The sequence below is a fragment of the Neovison vison genome, chromosome 1 (assembly GCF_020171115.1).
Source record: "Neovison vison isolate M4711 chromosome 1, ASM_NN_V1, whole genome shotgun sequence".
Taxonomy (NCBI): Eukaryota; Metazoa; Chordata; class Mammalia; order Carnivora; family Mustelidae; genus Neogale; species Neogale vison.
This window is the reverse complement of record NC_058091.1, coordinates 81,254,975-81,274,426: the sequence shown is the minus strand read 5'-3', so window position 1 is coordinate 81,274,426 and position 19,452 is coordinate 81,254,975. Positions and strand designations below refer to the sequence as shown.

General features: G+C 40.5%; 1 protein-coding gene across 2 annotated transcripts in view; it reads right to left on the bottom strand.

The window, feature by feature from the left end:
• Nucleotides 1-5,557: 5,557 nt before the first annotated feature.
• MCM9 (minichromosome maintenance 9 homologous recombination repair factor) overlaps nt 5,558-19,452 on the bottom strand; it is a 91,774-nt gene continuing 77,879 nt past the window's right edge. Inside the window, exons 9-13 of one of the 2 annotated variants that reach the window (XM_044249870.1) lie at nt 16,332-16,534; nt 15,520-15,723; nt 14,418-14,500; nt 13,804-13,949; nt 5,558-9,202 (exon numbers count right to left, since the gene is read on the bottom strand). In XM_044249870.1, coding sequence (XP_044105805.1) covers nt 7,726-9,202; nt 13,804-13,949; nt 14,418-14,500; nt 15,520-15,723; nt 16,332-16,534 — 2,113 coding nt within the window. In that variant the 3' untranslated portion in view covers nt 5,558-7,725. The remainder of the gene's footprint in view (nt 9,203-13,803; nt 13,950-14,417; nt 14,501-15,519; nt 15,724-16,331; nt 16,535-19,452) is intronic. The other variant, XM_044249879.1, reaches the window with a different exon arrangement.

Genomic DNA, 19,452 nt, shown 5'->3' with positions numbered 1-19,452 from the left:
AATCTAAAATAGGTAACTTTACCCTTTACCAACAGATATTTTTAATGGAGCAATAAAAAGTGAGGGGAGTTGAGATGTTCCAGAACCTATTCTTTCAAAAAAAATTACTTAGGGGTGCTTGGCTGGCCTGATTGAGAGAGCACACAATTGTTGATCTCGGGGTCATGAATTTGAGCCCCCTGTTGGCTTCAGAGATTACTTAAATAGACTTAAAAAAAAAAAAAAAAAGAAAAGGAACAGTCTATTAAAAAAAAAAAAAGAAACATCTCCACTTTAAAAAAATTACTTAAATGTCTGAGCTTTTCCTTCATTTGTCATTGGGATCACCTGAACTATGAATAGTATTGATGTGAAAATAAAGTATCATATATTAAATATGTTTTGAAAAGTAAGTACTAATATTATGATGATTGATATGTTACATTATAGTTAAAATTTCATCGGGGTAAATACGTACTTAAAATCAATTTAGAAAAATTTCAGTTGCAGTGAATTTAATTTTGGCTCAAAGTTTCTTTGAAATTCAGTTTATTGTAACATTTTTGGGGAAAACTCAAACATCCATGTATCTAATTATAATGGAATTAAAATTTCACAGCTTTTGTAACCTTCATGAACACATAATGATATTGGAAGAAAAAGGACTGGATAGCGTCTGGCAGCTGACTTCCCATTCAAGGATGTATTGTGTTATACAGATATTTTATGTTTTTCAATCTTTACTAGTTCTTGGGGGCAAAGTCTATAAATAAGGAAGCGTCTGCAGGAGTTTACTGTGCTCCAGGTGTCATCCCCCATCACACAGAATCCTCTCAAGAGACAGAAAATCAAAGCTTTCTGATGCGCTGGAGCCCTTAAGGCAGCTTTGCATTTCCTTTCTTGCAAAGCAGTTTAATTTCCCAACAATGATAAAATAAGATCATCACAGATCAATGTTATGTGAATCCTCAATTTGAAGTTAACCTGGGTTATCTGTAATCCTAGAAGGACTAAAGTAGGCCTGAGACACATGTATCTTCCCGTCACCCTGGGTCTACTTCCTGCTTTGTGGGAAATTATGAAGTTGAGAATTTGGAAAATGTTAAAATGTATCTTAACTGCAGAGATTATTCCTAAAGAATAGTTTCAGAGTAATATCCTTCACACACTCCCATCTATTTTTATTTTTGTCCAAGTGTTTCTAAAACCTGTAATAGTTTGATAAGAAAGTAATGCACAGGAAAATGGAGGCCTGATAAGCAGTGACACAGCAGACAGCTCCCTCTGTGGCCGGCAGTGTGAACTGCGCTTCCATCACGCCCTGAGAGGTTTGCAATCCTCGGAAAATCGCGTCTGTTGTTAGGTCAGGAATTTACATGTTTCTTTTAGGAAAGATGATCCAAGTGCCTTTAGAGACATGCTCTCTCAACTCAGTAACTATAATAGAAACAATAAAGGTCATAGAATTATAGAACCAATAACCCCAAGCCCTGTGAAGACATTAGTGTGACAGAACCGCCAACTCAGGACTCCCAGCCCATTGCTGGAGACTGACCCCACCCACGGCGCTGGGTGCTATGTGGCCTGCTCACTCCCACACCCTCCACATCCCTCTTTTTTTTTTTTTTTTTTTAAAGATTTTATCTTTATCAAATGACAGACAGAGATCACAAGTAGGCAGAGAGGCAGACAGAGAGAGAGAGGAGCAAGCAGGCTCCCTGCTGAGCAGAGAGCCCATTGTGGGGCTCGATCCCAGGACCCTGGGATCATGACCTGAGCCGAAGGCAGAGGCTTTAACCCACTGAACCACCTAGGCACCCCCTCCACATCCCTCTTGAACCGAGTGAACGCTGATCCTGAATCTGTAACATGAGGATGGGTGAATGGTTGGGGAAGATTAGAAAAAGGCACAGATGGGGGCCAGCCCCAAGGTAGATCAGAATCTACAAAGCACCTGGAGCAGAGTAACCCAGAGTTAGCACAGAAAACAGGGCCACAAAGAGGGACAGTAAAAAAGCAGCAGCAACAATGGACCTTGAGAAGGCCAGAGAAGCTGAGAGAACTTTCCAGTTCTAGGATCATGGAGCCTGGTTAGAATTCCTTTTCTGCCCTTAATGAAAGTCCGTGCTATACCCTTACAGGGAACATTTAAAAAAAAAAAAAATTAAGATTATTTATTTATTTGGTGGGGAGGAGAGAGAGAGAAAGGCGGAGGGAGCAGAAGGGGAGGGAGAAAGAATCTCATTTAGACTCCACCCCGAGTACAAGCCCAACTGGGGGCTCGATCCCAGGATCAAGAAATCACGACAGAGGGGGCGCCTGGGTGGCTCAGTGGATTAAGCCGCTGCCTTTGGCTCAGGTCATGATCTCAGTGTCCTGGGATCGAGCCCCGCATCGGGCTCTCTGCTCAGCAGGGAGCCTGCTCCCCTCTCTCTCTCTGCCTGCCTCTCTACCTACTTGTGATCTCTGTCTGTCAAATAAATAAATAAAATCTTAAAAAAAAAAAAAAAAAGAAATCACGACAGGAATGGAAACCAAGAGTTGGGCGCTCAACTGACTGTACCACCCAGGCGCCCTTACACTGAAGATTTTATTTCAGTTAGCCTTTTAAGTTTTTCCTTTTTGTAACTCCATAATACCTGAGTCAGAAATGTCTAATCCTCTGCTTCATGGAAAGATCCTTCAAGACAGAAAGGTCATATTGCTGGCTAGTGATCATTCAGTTCTAGAACTGATTTACCTGATACCCAATTTGCAAGGCTCTCTGGTTTCCTTTATGTATCAGTAGGCTCTGAAAAAGTTAGATCCAAAGTATTAAGCAATATTTTGATACTGGCTTGCTTTATTATGAAAGTCTTAAACCATGAGAGCTCTCACATAAAAAAGCACCTGGTACCAATGTTTGCTTCTTGGTGGTTCAGCTTGAACTCTAATCAAACAGAGAGAAAACTGGCCTAAAAACCATTCATGCTCACAAGATAAATAACTCATACCCGAAGTCTTGGGGAGATCAGGCCCAGTGTGTATATCCTATTTCCCTTCTGGGACTGTATCCTGAATTGGCGTATTAACATAGACATATCAACAATTTTGTTAAGTCTAACTTCTCTGTCGAGCTCACTTTTAAGTAGTAAGTACAATATTTAATACAAGCTTAATAATAATATTTAATACAAGTATTAAATTTAGATGCATCTTTAAGCTTTTAATAAAGACAGTGGAAGTGATAGAAGAACAACAGAAAAGGGTGTCATAGGGAGCAATTACCACAGCTTCCTGTATATAGGTCTTCTGAGAAACAGGGAAGGGAATGTGTGGGCAATGGCGCCCCCATATACCTGAGGGGCTACGGCATGTGTCACATGGGCCATGGACAGCAAAACCCCTAGTGGAGTGAGTACATATGGGACCCAGGAGCCTTCTTTCATCCTCTTGAATGTTCACAATATGGAAAGCAGACATGGAAGAGGTGATTCTGAACACTTAGGAATACACAGTGGCCTAGCCTGCCACACTGTGAGTTTGTTAAATTTGGAACTTGACTGTCTGGTAAACTGAGGTTAACCTGGCTGCAGGTCGTCCCTGGTGATCTAGACTTTCAGTGTAGTTTGATTCTGAATTCTTAAGTGTTGTGGATTGGCTAAATTTGAGTTTTAGGTATCCCCTTTGTGGTTGACCTAAGATTTTCTCTAGAATTTGTCTTCCAGCCATTCTATCAGCTAGGTGGGTTTTGCACTTGAGGAAGGTATTAGAAGACAGTGTTTATTAGAATTAAAACTCATCAACAAAGAGTAGATATCTATTACTAAATTTCTGGCATACCTTCAGAAAAAGTTTAAAGTTTAAATTAGGCCAAACAGTTAAAGGTATCAGAATAATAAGCTGATTCTGTCTGTATTTCTAAGAAACACTAAAAATTACAATAATAAAATCCCTATTATAAATCTTAGACTATCACACATACACTGAAGACCCTATCTTTCACAGAGTCAGAAAACTCATTTCATAATTATAATAGAGTTGAAATTCTGGTTTGGTCTCATAAAGGATATTAGGTAAAATTTTTATTGTGTTTAAATAATTTTACGTTATTGGGGCACCTGGGTGGCTCAGTTGGGGTTAAGTGTCCAACTCCTGATTTCAGTTCAGGTCATGATTTCAATGGCTGTGGAATCACCCCTGCATTTGGCTCTATGCTCAGCATGGAGTCAGCTTGAGATTCTCTCTCTCTCTCTTCCTCTGCCCTCCCTCCTCTCTATCTTTCCCTTGCTCTCAAATAAATAAATCTTAAAAAAATAATTTTATATTATTAAAATGCTTTCAAGGACTTCACTGGCCTGAAATAAAAATATTCTTTTTTTTTTTTAAGACTTTATTTATTTGACAGAGAACACAAGTAGGCACAGAGGCAGGCAGAGAGAGAGAGAGAAGCAGGCTCTGCACTGAGCAGAGAGCCTGATGTGGGGCTCGATCCCAGGGTCCTGGGATCATGACCTGGGCCGAAGGCAGAGGCTTTAACCCGCTGAGCCACCCAGGCACCCCTGAAATAAAAATATTCTTACATGTTGATTCAGAATTAAAGGTTATTTTTACACTTTCCTTTTTTGACCAGAAATACGATTTTTGAGATTGTACCTATTTCCCTCAAGATGCCCGTGTGCAGGAGGACAAGGGGTGTTAGAGAGGAGAAGGGAGTTGGGGTAAATTGGAAGGGGAGGTGAACCACGAGAGACTATGGACTCTGAAAAACAATCTGAGGGGTTTGAAGTGGCGGGGGGGTGGGAGGTTGGGGTACCAGGTGGTGGGTATTATAGAGGACACAGATTGCATGGAGCGTGGGTGTGGTGAAAAAATAATGAATACTGTTTTTCTAAAAATAAATAAATTGGAAAAAAAAAAGATGCCCATGTGCTTCTTTGGTACACCCTAAATACCATGTAAGAGAAAGTCTTGTGGAATCACATAGTGTAAGAAAAATAGGACATAGCAGGATAAAATGTGACCTCAGGACATTAGACATTTTCAGCTCTGAAACTTGTTCAGGGAAAAACAGCAGCAGTAGTCCTTCTGCCCGCTGCTGACTCCCCTGTGCATCCTCAAGACCATGAGTTTAGCCTGTAATACCATCAGCTCAGAAAGGGAATAGATTGCCTTAGGGGGTAACTGATTCTAAGATTTGAGACAGGAAAAAAAAATCAAAACGTGTCTGGAGCATGCTGTTGTTTTCAGATACTATGGATACTTTTAGAAATGTCAGAGTCCTGAAAGGACATTGGCATCGATATAATGGGACTTCCTATTGATCAAGTTGTGAAGACTCCGAGCATCAAATACAACAAACATAACAGAAAAGTAGACTGTGATGCAAGTTTAAATTTTTTAGTAAGGAGTGTTCATATTTTATTTTTTAAAGGTTTTATTTATTTGAGAGAGAGAGAGCACACAAGTGGGGGGAGGGGCAGAGGGAGAGAGAGAAGCAGATTTCCCCCTGAGCAGGGCACCCAATGAGGAACTTGATCCCAGGACCCCGGGATCAAGATCCGAACCAAGGGCAACTGCTTAACAGACTGAGCCACCCAGGCGCCCCACACTGAGTATTTTATTCCTTCTAATAATTCTGTCTCTTTACAATATTTATAAATATAGTTATTTCCAACCATGTAAGCCATCAAAGAAAAAATACACAGAACTGGGAAGCTGGCCAAAGGATCCTGATAGAAGGTACTAAAATTAAAAAACAGGGTGGGTTTATTAGCATAAATAATAGGATATCAGGTGAGCACAAATAATAACCAGGTAGCAGGTAGCACAGGTGATCATATACAATCATTAAGGAAGACAGACAATTTAACACCATATTTTAAAACATGAATTATTCAATGTCCTGAAGAGATAAGTTAACTATACAAACGAAACCCCTCATTACCAAGAAATGAAAGCTCTAGAATCAAGATGCCCAACAGGGAATGCAGCCATTTTCAATAATGAAAACAGAACAGATCGAAATACCTGAGTGACAAGCCAACAGGTTAGGCACTACAAGCCATGCAAAGCTTAATGCATCATAGCTGCAAACCACAGCAAGTTTCAAAGATAAACACTTATAAGAAGAGGAATTAATAGTTTACCCCCCCCCCACACACACACGAGACACAGCTCTGCATGGTGACTCACGACTGAATCACCCCAGTCCATTACACATTCAGGCCAGACAGCGTATAGACCAAGATTCACCTGGTCAGTAACCCAGATCCTCTCTTTTTCCCTCATTTCTGGTCAGACCACTAAAATGCAGGCAAGTACTGAGACACTGGGAATAGATCACATTAAGAATCATATTACACTAGGAAGTTATTAAGCACGGAAATAATAAGAAATTACCCAAACCATGGTCTTAATGTTTTAGAATAGGTTGAAGTGAATGTGCAATAATACATTTTATAATCACCGCTTATAGATGTCTTTTACCAGCTATTTAAGGTGTTATTTCAAATGATTCAACCATATTAAATTTGTACTCACAATTTAAAATTTTTCAGAAAATTTAGTCAATTTTGCAATTAACATGTAAATACTCAAGAAAATTTGGGGTTCCTTATTTTCTTGGTATGAATTTAATGAAGCAATCTTTAAACAAAGTATATACAGTTTTGGGTATTCCTCACATCTAAATGTGCCTCAGACAATGAAAGCCTCCATTAATTATTATTTTAAAAATTCATAATTCAGAAGAGAAAGTCTATAACTATCAAACCCTAAAAGCCCCTGCTAGAATCCAAAGGGAGAAGTGATTTTAAAAGGACTTAAGAAAGACAAAGCTTGAGGTGTCTATTTCTACCAGTCATCACTTGCTTGGTTTTGAAGGACAAATGAATCGTAACTTAGTAGGAATCACATTTCCCTACTAACCACTTGGGTAGATGCCATGACATGTGATTGAGATTACTGAACATTCTCCTTCTAACTACAGGATTTAGGTTGTGCTGAGGGTAGGCCCCCCAATGAAACAAAGAATCTGAAGCACAAAATGTTAGCTCGAGAAAACAGGGAAAACTCAAAAGGTAAGTACTTCACAAAGCTACAGTTTGACCAGCTGCCAGATCTTCAGGAATACCATGGAATTGTAAGGATGCCTCTCAAAGAAGGAAAAGCATTAGCCCCATCTAATCTGACACATGAGAAAAGATACAGAAATAATATTACAAAAATCACATGGTTTTGATAAATCCTAATAAATATTCACCACACTTTGCCTATCTTGGGTGAAGAATAAATTATGAAACAACAACAAAAAAAAACAAAAACAGAAAAGAGTTCATCTAACCTATTAGCTTCCTGAGGGCTACCTTCCTGGCATTTGTTCCTGAGTGAATGGGAGAAACAATTTTAGGAAGATCCAAGTCCCAATTAAAGAAAAAAAAAAGAGAGAGAGAGAGAACAAAATCAACAAAAAACCCAAATCAAAACAAACAGAAACATCTTTGGGAATACAAGTACTCCATCTGCAAAGTTAAGCACAATGTTGATTAATTCCAGTGCTGGTATCACACTGCCCAACGTTGATTATACAACTTTGCAAGTCATGAAGATAAGCCTGAAATTATAAAACCTGCTGGGGGAGCTGGTATTCAGAATGGTACTCTTGATAGGGCCAATAGTTCTGTACATATATAAACACATGTCCATACCCCGAAGGTGCTGTGTGGAGTTGGGGAGGCTGAAATTTGACCAGAAAGCTTTTCATGATTATGGCTTTCTTCTTATTTCTTCATTCCAATCAAAATCCAGTGCTTCATCATCTAGTTCCGATAAAGTAAAGAGAGATTTTTTGGAAAGAAACAATCTCTCACTGGACCCCTCCAGCTGAAAAGTTTTCCTTTTCCTGCCAAGCACTGTAGCTGCGGCCCCGGGACGAGGGCTGGTGCCTCTCACCCCCTCGTTCTCACTTTCAGGAGGAGGAGGGGATTCTGACTTGGATTCAGAGGGGGAAGTAAAGGAGAAGTGTGCCAGTTTGGCTAATGTGCAAGCGTGAACCTTGCTGCTTTTAATATTGCGTGAGACCTCTTCCTTTCTGTCTCTTTGGCAAGTAGGAGGAGAACGCCCAGTCTGGTTCCCAAGCTCAAATTCAGGCTGGGTTACTCTTCCTTCAGGGCCAGGTTTGCTTTTCTCTCTTGGACTGTCTTCCTCCAGTGCCTGCTGTGACACATCCATTGCCTGATCCTGTTGCTGATCTGAGTTTCTGCTTCCTGAGGTAGAGGCCAACTTCTGTGGACCCTTTCCAGGCACAACTGCTTCTCTGTTCACTCTCCGGAGAACTCTAGGACTTGGAACTGCTCCTTTAGTTGTGCCAGGAGACATAGGGCTGTGGTCTTCAGGGGAGTGGGTCAGTTTTGACTTCTGTTTGAAAGTAAATTTCGCCAGTTTGGCCAGTGGGGGACCTGGACTCTCAGCACTTCCAAGCTCAGGCTCTTCCATTTGAGCAAGGAATTTCTGTCTCTTTCTTTTGGGAGTTTCCAGTGCTCCTTTGGGGCCACACAAAGAACTGGACCGAGGATGAGAAGGGGCTACGGGCTGTACAGGCACCGTGGCGGGGTTCCTGCACAACTCCTGGGCGCTGGCCTTGCGCAGCTGGTGCAGCTTCCTGGAGACATGATGAGTCAGTACTGAGTCCGGCTCGCCAGCAGACCCTGCTGCCTCTGGAACGATTGCTGCCTTTTTTGCCTCTTTCCCTTCAACATGGTCTACGTGGTCTGGCCTCCGTGAAGCTTCTGTCTCTCCTGGTGCTGGAAGCTGTCCAGTTTGCATTTTGCTCCTTTGGCCTGGCACACCCTTCTTCTTACCCTGAGCTTTGTTCTTGAAGGTCTGCAAAGCCATTTTCCCACCATTTGTTTTGGGAGATACCGGCGCAGTATTTTGAGGTTCAAGCTGATGAGTTGCTATGGAGTCAAACCAGTCCAAACTGTCATCTTTGCTATTTTTGTTCTCAGCAGAATGTTTTCTCTTTGCTGGTCTGCTAGGCCCCCCATGGGATAGGGGATCGGAAAGTGGGCTTCCCTTGGGACTGGGTCCAGGAGAGGAGGTCAGCATGCTCCAGTTCACTTCCTGCTGTGCTGACCAGATTCCGGACTTTGCTGCTTCTCCTGGGTCATTTTTTGAGGATCCTGGTTTAGTCTCTGCCTCCACTGACTGTGGCTGGGATTGGTGCACATTCTGATTCTGTAATCTGTAGCAGAGATAAATAAGGAACATGTATTGAAAAGAAGAGAATTTGCACTAACCTTTCCATTTCTTGAGTCTCTGAGATGCCATGTAAAGGGCTTGAGTCCAACATAATTCCAAGTTCATGCCAAATACAGCCTCTTAGAGCAGCAGGAGGAAATTATCCTTTCTCATCAGTACAGAATTTAAGTGATTCTGATAATCATTTTAAAAAGTTAAATAAAGGAAATGGAGTAGCAGGTTTGTCTACTTTTTAAGCTCTCCCTACAAGTCTGTCTGAAGGTCAGTATAAAAGGCTCATTCTAATCTCTCCTGTTGAATGTTCTGCCGCAAGACAAGCTTGTCGCTATCTGCTCAGCAGCCGAGTGCTGAGCAAGTGGTTGTTTTATAGCCGGTTTGCAAATGAGAAACAATGAGGAAGAGCAGAAATTATGATCTCCTCATACGTCTCTACCTGAGTACTGAATGTTGGTACACCTGAAAGTCACCTTCCTGGGGCGCAGAGACCACGCTTCCCCTGTACTGTGGCTCACGCTGCCCCAGGGGCATCACATTCATGGCACACAGCCTCCAGGCAGCTGGGACTTCTTTCCTGCAAAACTCAGCCCACACTTCAACATGAGCTCTGGGCAGCCTACTCTCTATCAAGCTGACAGAGAGGTGAAACATACTGACCTCCTGGACTGATCTGATCAGTGACAATCATTTTTAATTGTGGGCATATTAGAAACTGAAATAATGCGAGAGGGCCAATTTGTAACAGACACGGTAGTTCCTCAAAAGGAAAAAAGAAATATTATTTTTCTTCAGAAAGCCCTTCCTAACAACTTAGAAATAGCTTCTCACAATGGCCACAGTCGCCAAACTATGGAAAGAACCAAGATGCCCTTCAACGGATGAATGGATAAGGAAGATGTGGTCCATATACACTATAGAGTATTATGCCTCCATCAGAAAGGATGAATACCCAACTTTTGTAGTAACATGGACGGACTGGAAGAGATTATGCTGAGTGAAATAAGTCAAGCAGAGAGAATCAATTATCATATGGTTTCACTTATTTGTGGAGCATAACAAATAGCATGGAGGACAAGGGGCGTTAGAGAGGAGTAGGGAATTTGGGTAAATTGGAAGGGGAGGTGAACCATGAGAGACTATGGACTCTGAAAAACAATCTGAGAGGTTTGAAGTGGCGGGGGAGGGGTGGGAGGTTGGGGTACCAGGTGGTGGGTATTATAGAGGGCACAGACTGCATGGAGCAATGGGTGTGGTGAAAAAATAATGAATAATGTTTTTCTGAAAATAAATAAATTTAAAAAAAAAAAAAAAAAGAAAGAAATAGCTTCTCAGTGTAAGGGGCAACATGACCCTGCTTCCACGTGTTCCTTTTCCATTCGAAAAGGAATTAAACCAAAGAGAGGATGAGTAAATTATTCTAAAAATCATGTGTAATCATAGAAAAGGCAAAGGAGAAAAGATATTAAATTTAAATGAATTTTAAATTTAAATATATTTAAATACATTAAAATGTTAATGGTAGGCCTCTCTGGGAAATAAGATTATATGTGATTTTTGCTTTCCTAATCTATTACTGTTACTTTCCAAAGTACATTACAGAGAACGTGTATTACCTCTTATGATCAGGGAAAAAAACCCTCAAAATTATTGTAAAAATACTGGGTTATATTCACTTACTGTAGATTTGGACACATCAGTACAAAATCCATATTCATTGGAGTCATAACCATACAAAAAAGAAATAGCTTTCAAAATTACTACTATCTAATATACATCAAACTGAGGTCAGGGATATTTGTAATTGTTAAAGCTCCATAAAAATGTTCTAGAAGATAGGGAATTTTAAACGGGTAGAATAATTAAGCTGTCCCAATTTAGTCTAATTCTGACTTTGGGAATTAAATTCTCCCTGACATAAAATGCCGGCAGTTTTACTCTACCTTCCTAAAACACAGCTTCTTTGCTTTCTGTTTTCAGGTGGTGACAATGGCCACCATTTGAGGATGGCTCTCACTTGCAAGCATTTTCCAGAAGAAAAGTGTAATAAAAATACAAATAGTTGTATTACTCATATATGACCCCCTTAAGGGATAGAGAACTCTTTCCTGCGGGGATAAACCCATCTGCTACTTGAGTTTTTCTCACATGGTAAGATTGGCTTTAGCTGTGTCTTGGAGGCTGTTCACTTACATTTGCTGGGCACCTGGGTTTATAGCTTTGAGGATCAACACCCTGAACATGACCCTGCATTTCAAAGATGTCTATACCAGAAGAAAAGAATATTTTAAGGTAGAATCCTTTTATTTTATTTTATTTTTTTCCCCCCAGATCATTACCTATTCTTTTTTCTTTATCTTTCCCTTCAGGTGGGTCATGTTGAATTTGATAAGTCCAGCTGCGATTTTTCTATCCCAGAACACCAATTCTGAGCTTCATAATCTTTTCCTTCCTGAATCCAGCATAGGACAGCTTTTGGCGGTCTGCATGACCAGTTTCTGGTCAGTCAAAATGAGCAGCCTCTCCAAAAGCCAAGCCGGGCCCAGGATAGGCTGAAAAGGATCCCCTACATCAAACCATGAAAGAACCAAAGGAATCGCTTTCATCTCAATACCATGCTCTGGATCATTCAAAAGCCAGAAGACCAAAAGAAAACGGGGTTGAGTTTTTGTAAAGGGCAAGATGACTGCAGGCTGGCGCTTGGGTATTAGCAACACACAGCCAGTCCCCACACTGCCCCAGGAAGGCTGTGCTGGAGTCTGACACAGAATGCTAATGCAAGAAGGCAGTGAGGGAAAGGAGAAAATTCAGGAAAAGAATTCTCAGGGTTCTACTGATGGCATCAACTGTCCCACTGCAGTCCCCACATTCTCCTTCAGCATCTGCTCTGCTTCCACACCTCAACATTCACCAGCCCCCAGATTTGAGGTCAAGGCCAAGTGCCGCCTCAGGGCAGTTACTGAGCCACCTGCACTGACCACGAAGATACCCAAAAGGATATCCCAGTTGCTGCTCACTTGTGTTTCACAGGTACACACTCCAAGTCTAGCTTTTTAGAAGCTCATATACGCCAAGAGCAACCAAACACTAAAGTGGGGGCAAAAATTCTTTAGGTAATGTAAAAAGCAGAGTTTTGAAGCATTGCCTTTGTCACCCTGTGAGATGAGAGACCAATTTTCCTCTTCAACAAAATATATCATTCTCACTGGGGATTTTTTTTTTTTTTTAGTCTGTTAAATATGTAGAATTTTAAAAGACATGACTTTGAGCATGTAGGGAAGGAAAATCATGATGCTAAAGGGAGGGTCAGAGCTGTTGCTAATGAACCAGGAGGGCCCTTCCCCGGTCAAAGTCAGTACTAGTTATTTCTACTTCCCTAACTTGCCCCACATGCTAGCTACAGCTGGCCTAAGAGCAGTCTGGGCCTGAGTCCCTGAGTCTTCTGTGATTTTTCTTTCACCAGGTTTATATAAAGATCAAATACTTATTATGCTTGGAAGAAACTCTAAAAACATTAAGAATAAAATTTAAATACTAATAAACACTAAGATTCTTTATGTAAACTCCCCTGTACATGTCCTCTCTTGGCAAGGAAAAATGATAAAGCCAAATTATTAAAATACTTTGTGTCTGGGTCTGGCCTGGGATAGAGCACCTTCCTGGAGTCCAACTTCTTTCTCAACAGCATTCCCAGCCACCTCTCTGAATAGCACTGCTCTACTTCTAGTGCGCCAAAGAAAAACAGAAGAAGCAGTCGCAATAAACAGAATGAAGCCCACTTAACAAGATTTCTTGATTCCATGGAAACTGTGTGTCTTGAGTGTAAACTGTGACTAGCCAACCTTGGTGCTTCTCATGTAATTGGGAACCAGTGGTAAAAATTCAGTAAATTAATATATAGTTTGCTATATATAGTAAAGAACCACTCAGTGTTCTCTATGAGGCTCACCAAACCAGCAAGCCAAGGAAATGTAGCTATGGAAGGCTCCAAAGAGGGCAGCCATCAGTTCCCCATTCTTGTATGTCTAAGTCACTCCCATCAAGAGGTGGTGTCTGTTTCCCCCTATCTTGCATGGGGCCTGATCTTGTGACTTGCTCTGACCTTCAAAATGTGACAGAAATGATGTTGTACCACTCTGGCCCAGCTCATAAGAGGCCTGGCAGCTTCGATTTTTGTTCTGTTGGAGCCTTAAGCTGCTGCCCTCTTGTATAGAGCGGCCAGCCATCCCTGCTAAGGCACCACACATGTGAGGCAAGCCTTTCTGGATGTTCCAGTCCCACCTGAGCTCCCAGCTAAACACAGGTGTGCTGCCAGCCAACACCACGTGCAGCGGAGAGAAGCATTCTGACTGAGCCCCCCTGAATTTCTGACTCAGAATAGTGAGCGCTAAAATGGTGGTGGGGGTGTTTTTTGTGTGTTTTTTAAGCCCCTGAGCTTTCCCGTCATTGATTACTTAGAAACAGGTAACTGAGCCAATCCCCTTCAGATAGTACAGATAAGACTTTCCACTTAATTTCCACTTCTTTCATTTCACTAAATGTCAAACAAAGATCTTCCATTGTAAGTTTTGCTTGGACTTCTTTGCTCACCTTTCAAGTCTTCTCAGCTCTTCACTCAAGAGGTCGTGTAGCTCCAGCTTTTCCAGAATAAGCTCGCACTGCCTCTGGTACTGCTTCAGAGGGTTTTCAGGAAAGGCAGTGTGGAGTGCATTCACACCTCCTAACAGTGCACCTCCCTGAAGGGGTGAGAAAATGGGAAATAGCAGGGGAGTCACCAGAAAACACCCACTAGAGACCACAGCTCCCAGATCAGCTTTCTCCACCCCCGTCTTGGGTATCACAATCACCTGGGGGCCTTTTCCAAATTTCAGCAGTTCTCTGCCCCCATTCCTGGCAGCAAGTGTTGCCCCAGGAAGCACACTGCCTCTAGTGGGACCATGAGCATCCCTCAGATGTGCTGAGGGAAAAAAGAGAGAGAGACCCACTACTGTACCCAGTAGGCCAAAGCAATGCTACTGATGCAAAGGGTATTTCCACAAGTTTTTTCCCCTTCTTTTACATGGTTTCCTTTGGATCTAGTTCCTTTGGATCTATATCCAGAATATGATCATTTTTATAACTTCTGGTATGCTCTAAATTGTCTTGTCTTTTTTTTACACGATTATAATTAGGGTTCAAATATTAGGTGCAAAATGGTGCTTCACCTGCATTGAAGATTCCATCACTGACACAGCTGTCACGGCGTCTTCCAGAGTCACAGCGTCACGAAACATCAGGCGAGCGTGAGCTAAGAAAATCAGGAAGACAGAAATATTTTTAGAAAGTATTTGAGGTGATATATGCAATACTTTATCTGAGGCACTTAAAAATTATATTTAATGAATGCACTACTAATCACAAATTCATTTTACTAAAACAAGCACAAAGGTCTAATTTCAACTAGCTTTAAAGTTGTTTCTCTAATAATGGGCCTAATCTTGCACAGCCCAAGGCAATTCTGGGTATTTATATGAAAAAGTACTCTGGGCTCCAAAAGGAAAGGGGTTCTAGAAGCATATCTCTAATACTCAATAACTTTTAATCCTTATCTTCTTGTCTTTTATAGAAATACATAGTATAAAACTTGTTTCTCTTCTCTGACACTTTTCTTTATCTGTGGATTTTTCAAAACTACCAAACTCACCAGCCTGCATTTGGGGTACTTCTTGTCTTAATATTAGCTATAAATCCTTGACAATGTAAAGTGCATTGGTTTTACAGAACTTTTTATTAAGCATTCTGTCATCACATGATACATCAGTTCATGTGGAATTTTTTAAAAGAATTTAACAAGAGCTATGAATAAAAGTCACTGTTGGGAAAAAAGTCTTGAGATGCAGGTTCCTTGTATGAATGCACGAAGTCTCAGGCCTTTGGGATCGGCTAGTTTCTTACGTTAGTGGTGGGGTGTAAATGGCAATTAGTGAGAAAAAAACCCAGAGAAACCATAGGAAACAACTCTAAATAAGAAAGTGTTCGATCCCAAATGCTAACAGACTGTCACTAAGAAACAAACATTAGTAAATAAGACTTTCTAAATTAATCATGTCTCTAAGATTCCGCTTTCTTAATGATGCTACATTCTACTCAATACCCATAATCTGTCCCCAGAAGAACGGAAGTTTCATAGCTCAGAGCCTTTACTCTCTAAGTGACTATGAGCACCTTAGGATTCTTCTTATTCATCTTTGAATTCATGGTGCCAAGCTCCATGCCTTGCACATATTGGGCACCCAACAGAAGTATTATTTGTTGAATGAAATAAACCTTCTGCTAATCGGATCAAGCTTTCCAACAGACGGATGGTGGTCCGGGCAGCGTTCCGGGAATCACTCTGCCGCTGCATCTGGTAGTACCGGAGAAGGACCTGATTACCCTCATCAGACAGCGTGGGCTGGAGATTCCGAATCAGGCAGAAGTAGGTCTTCATCTTTTCCATGCTCCAGAGCTTCTCTGATTTGCTTGGGTAACCTGTATGTATCAGGTGCTAGGTCAGTAATTTCTAGGAACAGGTAAACATCTCGCTTTAAGGGTTTTGATAAAGTTCTTACACTCATTTTTTAAAAAGATAACCTTTAAGTCTGTGGCCACTAAAACCTAGATCTGACTCTGCATAGCACAGAGTTCAAGAATAAGTAGCCTTAGGATCTAAGCTCAATAAAGGTAAACTTCCTACAGGGGCTAAAATTATCCACAATAATTCTGGTCCATCCTATAGTAATACATAGTATTTGAGTAAATCTAATTAAAGAGAAACTTACATTTAGAGATTTCTGTTTCATAATTCAGTCCACTTTTCTTCGCATGCAAGAGATGAGTGATAATTATATATCATAAGGTTGCCTCCTTTCATCACGGAGAACACATGTACTGACTGTAATATCATCGGTAGGCCCTAGTCCTTCTACTCATTATTCTGGGCACACTAAATGGCTCCTCTGACTGCCTTCTATGCGAGCACTGCTCTAATGCTGCTTAGGTAGGGTACCTTGGGTATTTATTTCATTTTTTTCAAAGAGAATTTCATGTGCTTATGTCTACTTTTTCTTGGTCAACTTGAATGATTCATCTTAACGTACCTTTGTTTTCTAAGATAAAGGAAGAAATTATACGATCCCAGTCTTCATTCTTGGTATCGAGCAGAACCAGGATCAGATCAAATCGACTTAAGAGGGGGCTGCCAAGGGCGATGTTCACAGACACAGACTCGTGGGTGTCATATTGGCCTTTGGGGTTAGTTGCTGCCAGGATGGTGGTCCTTGTGTTCAGCTTGCACACGAGGCTATTCAAAGAAAGGGTACAATTCACTGACTGTTGAGATTCAAATAAAAAGCAAAATTAAACTTGTTAATAGAAAGGGGCTACTCTTGTACCCTGAAAATCTAGAGAGGCTTGTGTGTAAGAGGATGGGGAATGATACAAGGATGTATCAAAAACAACAGAGCTGAAGGAAGTACACTTAAAGTAGCCTATCCTGAAGAGAAGTTACTACTGATTAAACACTTCTTATGCCCCTCCTATGAGCAGACCCCTCTGCTGGGTGCTAAGAGGTATACAAAACTAACTAAATATGAATACTGCTCTTAAGGAGCTTGCAATCTACAAGCCACAATGGTAAGAGAGGGAAGACTGTGGTAAGTTCTAGAAGGATAAAGTTCCCAGGGGAAGTAAAGATAATGTATACTCATTTGTGTGGATGGAAAAGATGATTAGAGAAACATTATCAAGTAGCTTCATAACATCTGGACTTGAAGTGGGGGTAGACAGGTGTGTATATATATCCACACCCCTACACATAAATATGCATGCAGACATACCACACACACATGCTTGTGAGACTGAAGGTGAGGGGCAGGGGTAAGGGGGACTTTGGAGAATGGATAGTGGATGCAGCAAAACTTCCTATGTGTTCGCTTCTTTTGATTTTTCTAGAAGTGAAAGAAACAAGAGTCAGAAAGAGAGAGGGAGGGAGAGAAACAAAGGAAGTAAAAGACAGGGAGAGGGGGAAAGGAAATCAGGAAAAATAAGGATTGATTAGCATCATGCCTTTCGTTTGTTCTGCATATAACTGACACTAACACAATGTTACATTAGTTAAGTGATTTGACAAGTTTATACATTATGCTATGTTCACCACAAGTGTAGCTGTTATCTGTCCCATTACATCGCTACTACAATATCACTGACTATATTCCTTACGTTCTGCTTTTTATTCCCATGACTTAACTCAATACAAAAATGAACTAATTCCCTCTTCCTTTTGCCTGTTTTTCCCAAACTCCATGCCCCTTCCCTTTGGCAACCATCATCAGTTTGTTCTTTGTAGTTATAGTTCTGATTCTGCTTTTTTTTTTTTTTTAAGATTTCATTTATGAGTGGAATCATATATGGTATTTGTCTTTCTCAGTCTGACTTATTTCACTCAGCATAATATCCTCTAGGTCCACCCATGTTGTCTCAAATGACCAGATCTCATACTTTTTAATGGCTGTGTAATATTTGTGTGTGTGCATGCATGCATGTGTGTACGTACATACACATCACATTTTCCTTATACATTTGTCTACTGACGGACACTTAGTTTGCTTCCATGTCTTGGCTGTTGTAAATAATGCTTCAATAAACATAAGAGTGCATGTATCTTTTTGAGTTAATGTTTTTGTTTTCCAACAGTGGAATTACTGGACCATATGGTGTTCCTATTTTTAATTTTTTGAGGAACCTCCATACTGTCTTCCACAAAGGCTATACCAAAGGCCACCAACAGTACATGAGGGTTCCTTTTTCTCCACATCCTCACTAACATTTGTTGTTTCTTATCTTTTTGATTTTAGCCATTCTAACAGGTGATATCTCATGATAGTTTTGATTTGCATTTCCCTGATGATTAGTGACACTGAGCATCTTTTTATGTGTCTGTTGGCCATCTATATGTCATCTTTGGAAAAATGTCTATTCAGGTCCAGAAAAATTGTAAACAATCCACCAGTAAAGTACAAGAATAAACAAATTTAGTAAAATGTAAGATACAAAATTATTACCACGAAATTTATAGCTTTTCCATACACTAACAATGAAACTGCAGAAAGAGAAATTTAAAAACAACACCATTTACAGCTGCACCAAAAAGAATAAAATACCAGGGAAGAAGCTTAACCAAAGAGGTGAATGACCTATACTCTGAAAACTATAAAACACTGATGAAAGAAACTGAAGGCAACACAAACAAATGGAAAGATTTTCCAGGCTCATGGGTTGGAAGAACAAAAACTGTTAAAATGTCCACACTACCCAAAGTAATCTACAAGTTCAATGTAATCCCTAACAAAATACCAACATTATTTTTCACAAAACAGAATAATAAAAAAAATTGTATCGAATCACAGAAGACCCCAAAAAGTCAAAACAATCCTGAGAAAGAACAAAGATGGAGGTATCACAATTCTAGATCTCAAGATATATTACAAAGCTGTAGTAACTGAAACAACAATGTACTAGCACAAAAAACCAGAAACATAGATCGATGGAACAGAACAGAGACTCCAGAAACAAATTCATGATTACATGGTCAGTTCATCTATGAGAAAAGAGGCAAGAATATACAATGGAAAAAAGACAGTTTTTTCAATAAATGGTTCTGTTAAAATTGGACAGCTACATGTAGAAGACTGAAACTGAACTACTTTCTAATACCATGAACAAAAATGAAATGGATTAAAGACCTAAGCATTAAACCTGAAGCCATAAAAATCCTAGAGGAGAACATAAGCAGCAAGTTCTCTGACATCAACCATAGCAACTCTTTTCTTTTCTTTTTTTCTTTTCTTTACTTTTTATTCTCTCTCTCCTTCCTCCCTCTGTCCCTCCCTCCCTTCCTTCCTCTTTCTTTCAATAGATTTTATTTATTTATTTATTTATTTGAAAGAGAGAGAGAGAGAGAGTGTGTGTGTGTGTGTGTGTATGTGTCTGCTTGCACAAGCAGGGAGGAGGGGCAGAGAGGGAGAGAGAGGGACAAGCGGAGTCCACACTGAGCCCCTGAAGTGGGGCTCAATCTCAGGACCCTGAGATCATGACCTGAGCTGAAATGGAGTCAGACGCTTAACTGATTGAGCCACCCAGGTGCCCCATATAGCAACATTTTTCTAGATATGTCTCCTAAGACAAGGGAAATGAAAGCAAAAATAAACTATTGGGAATATA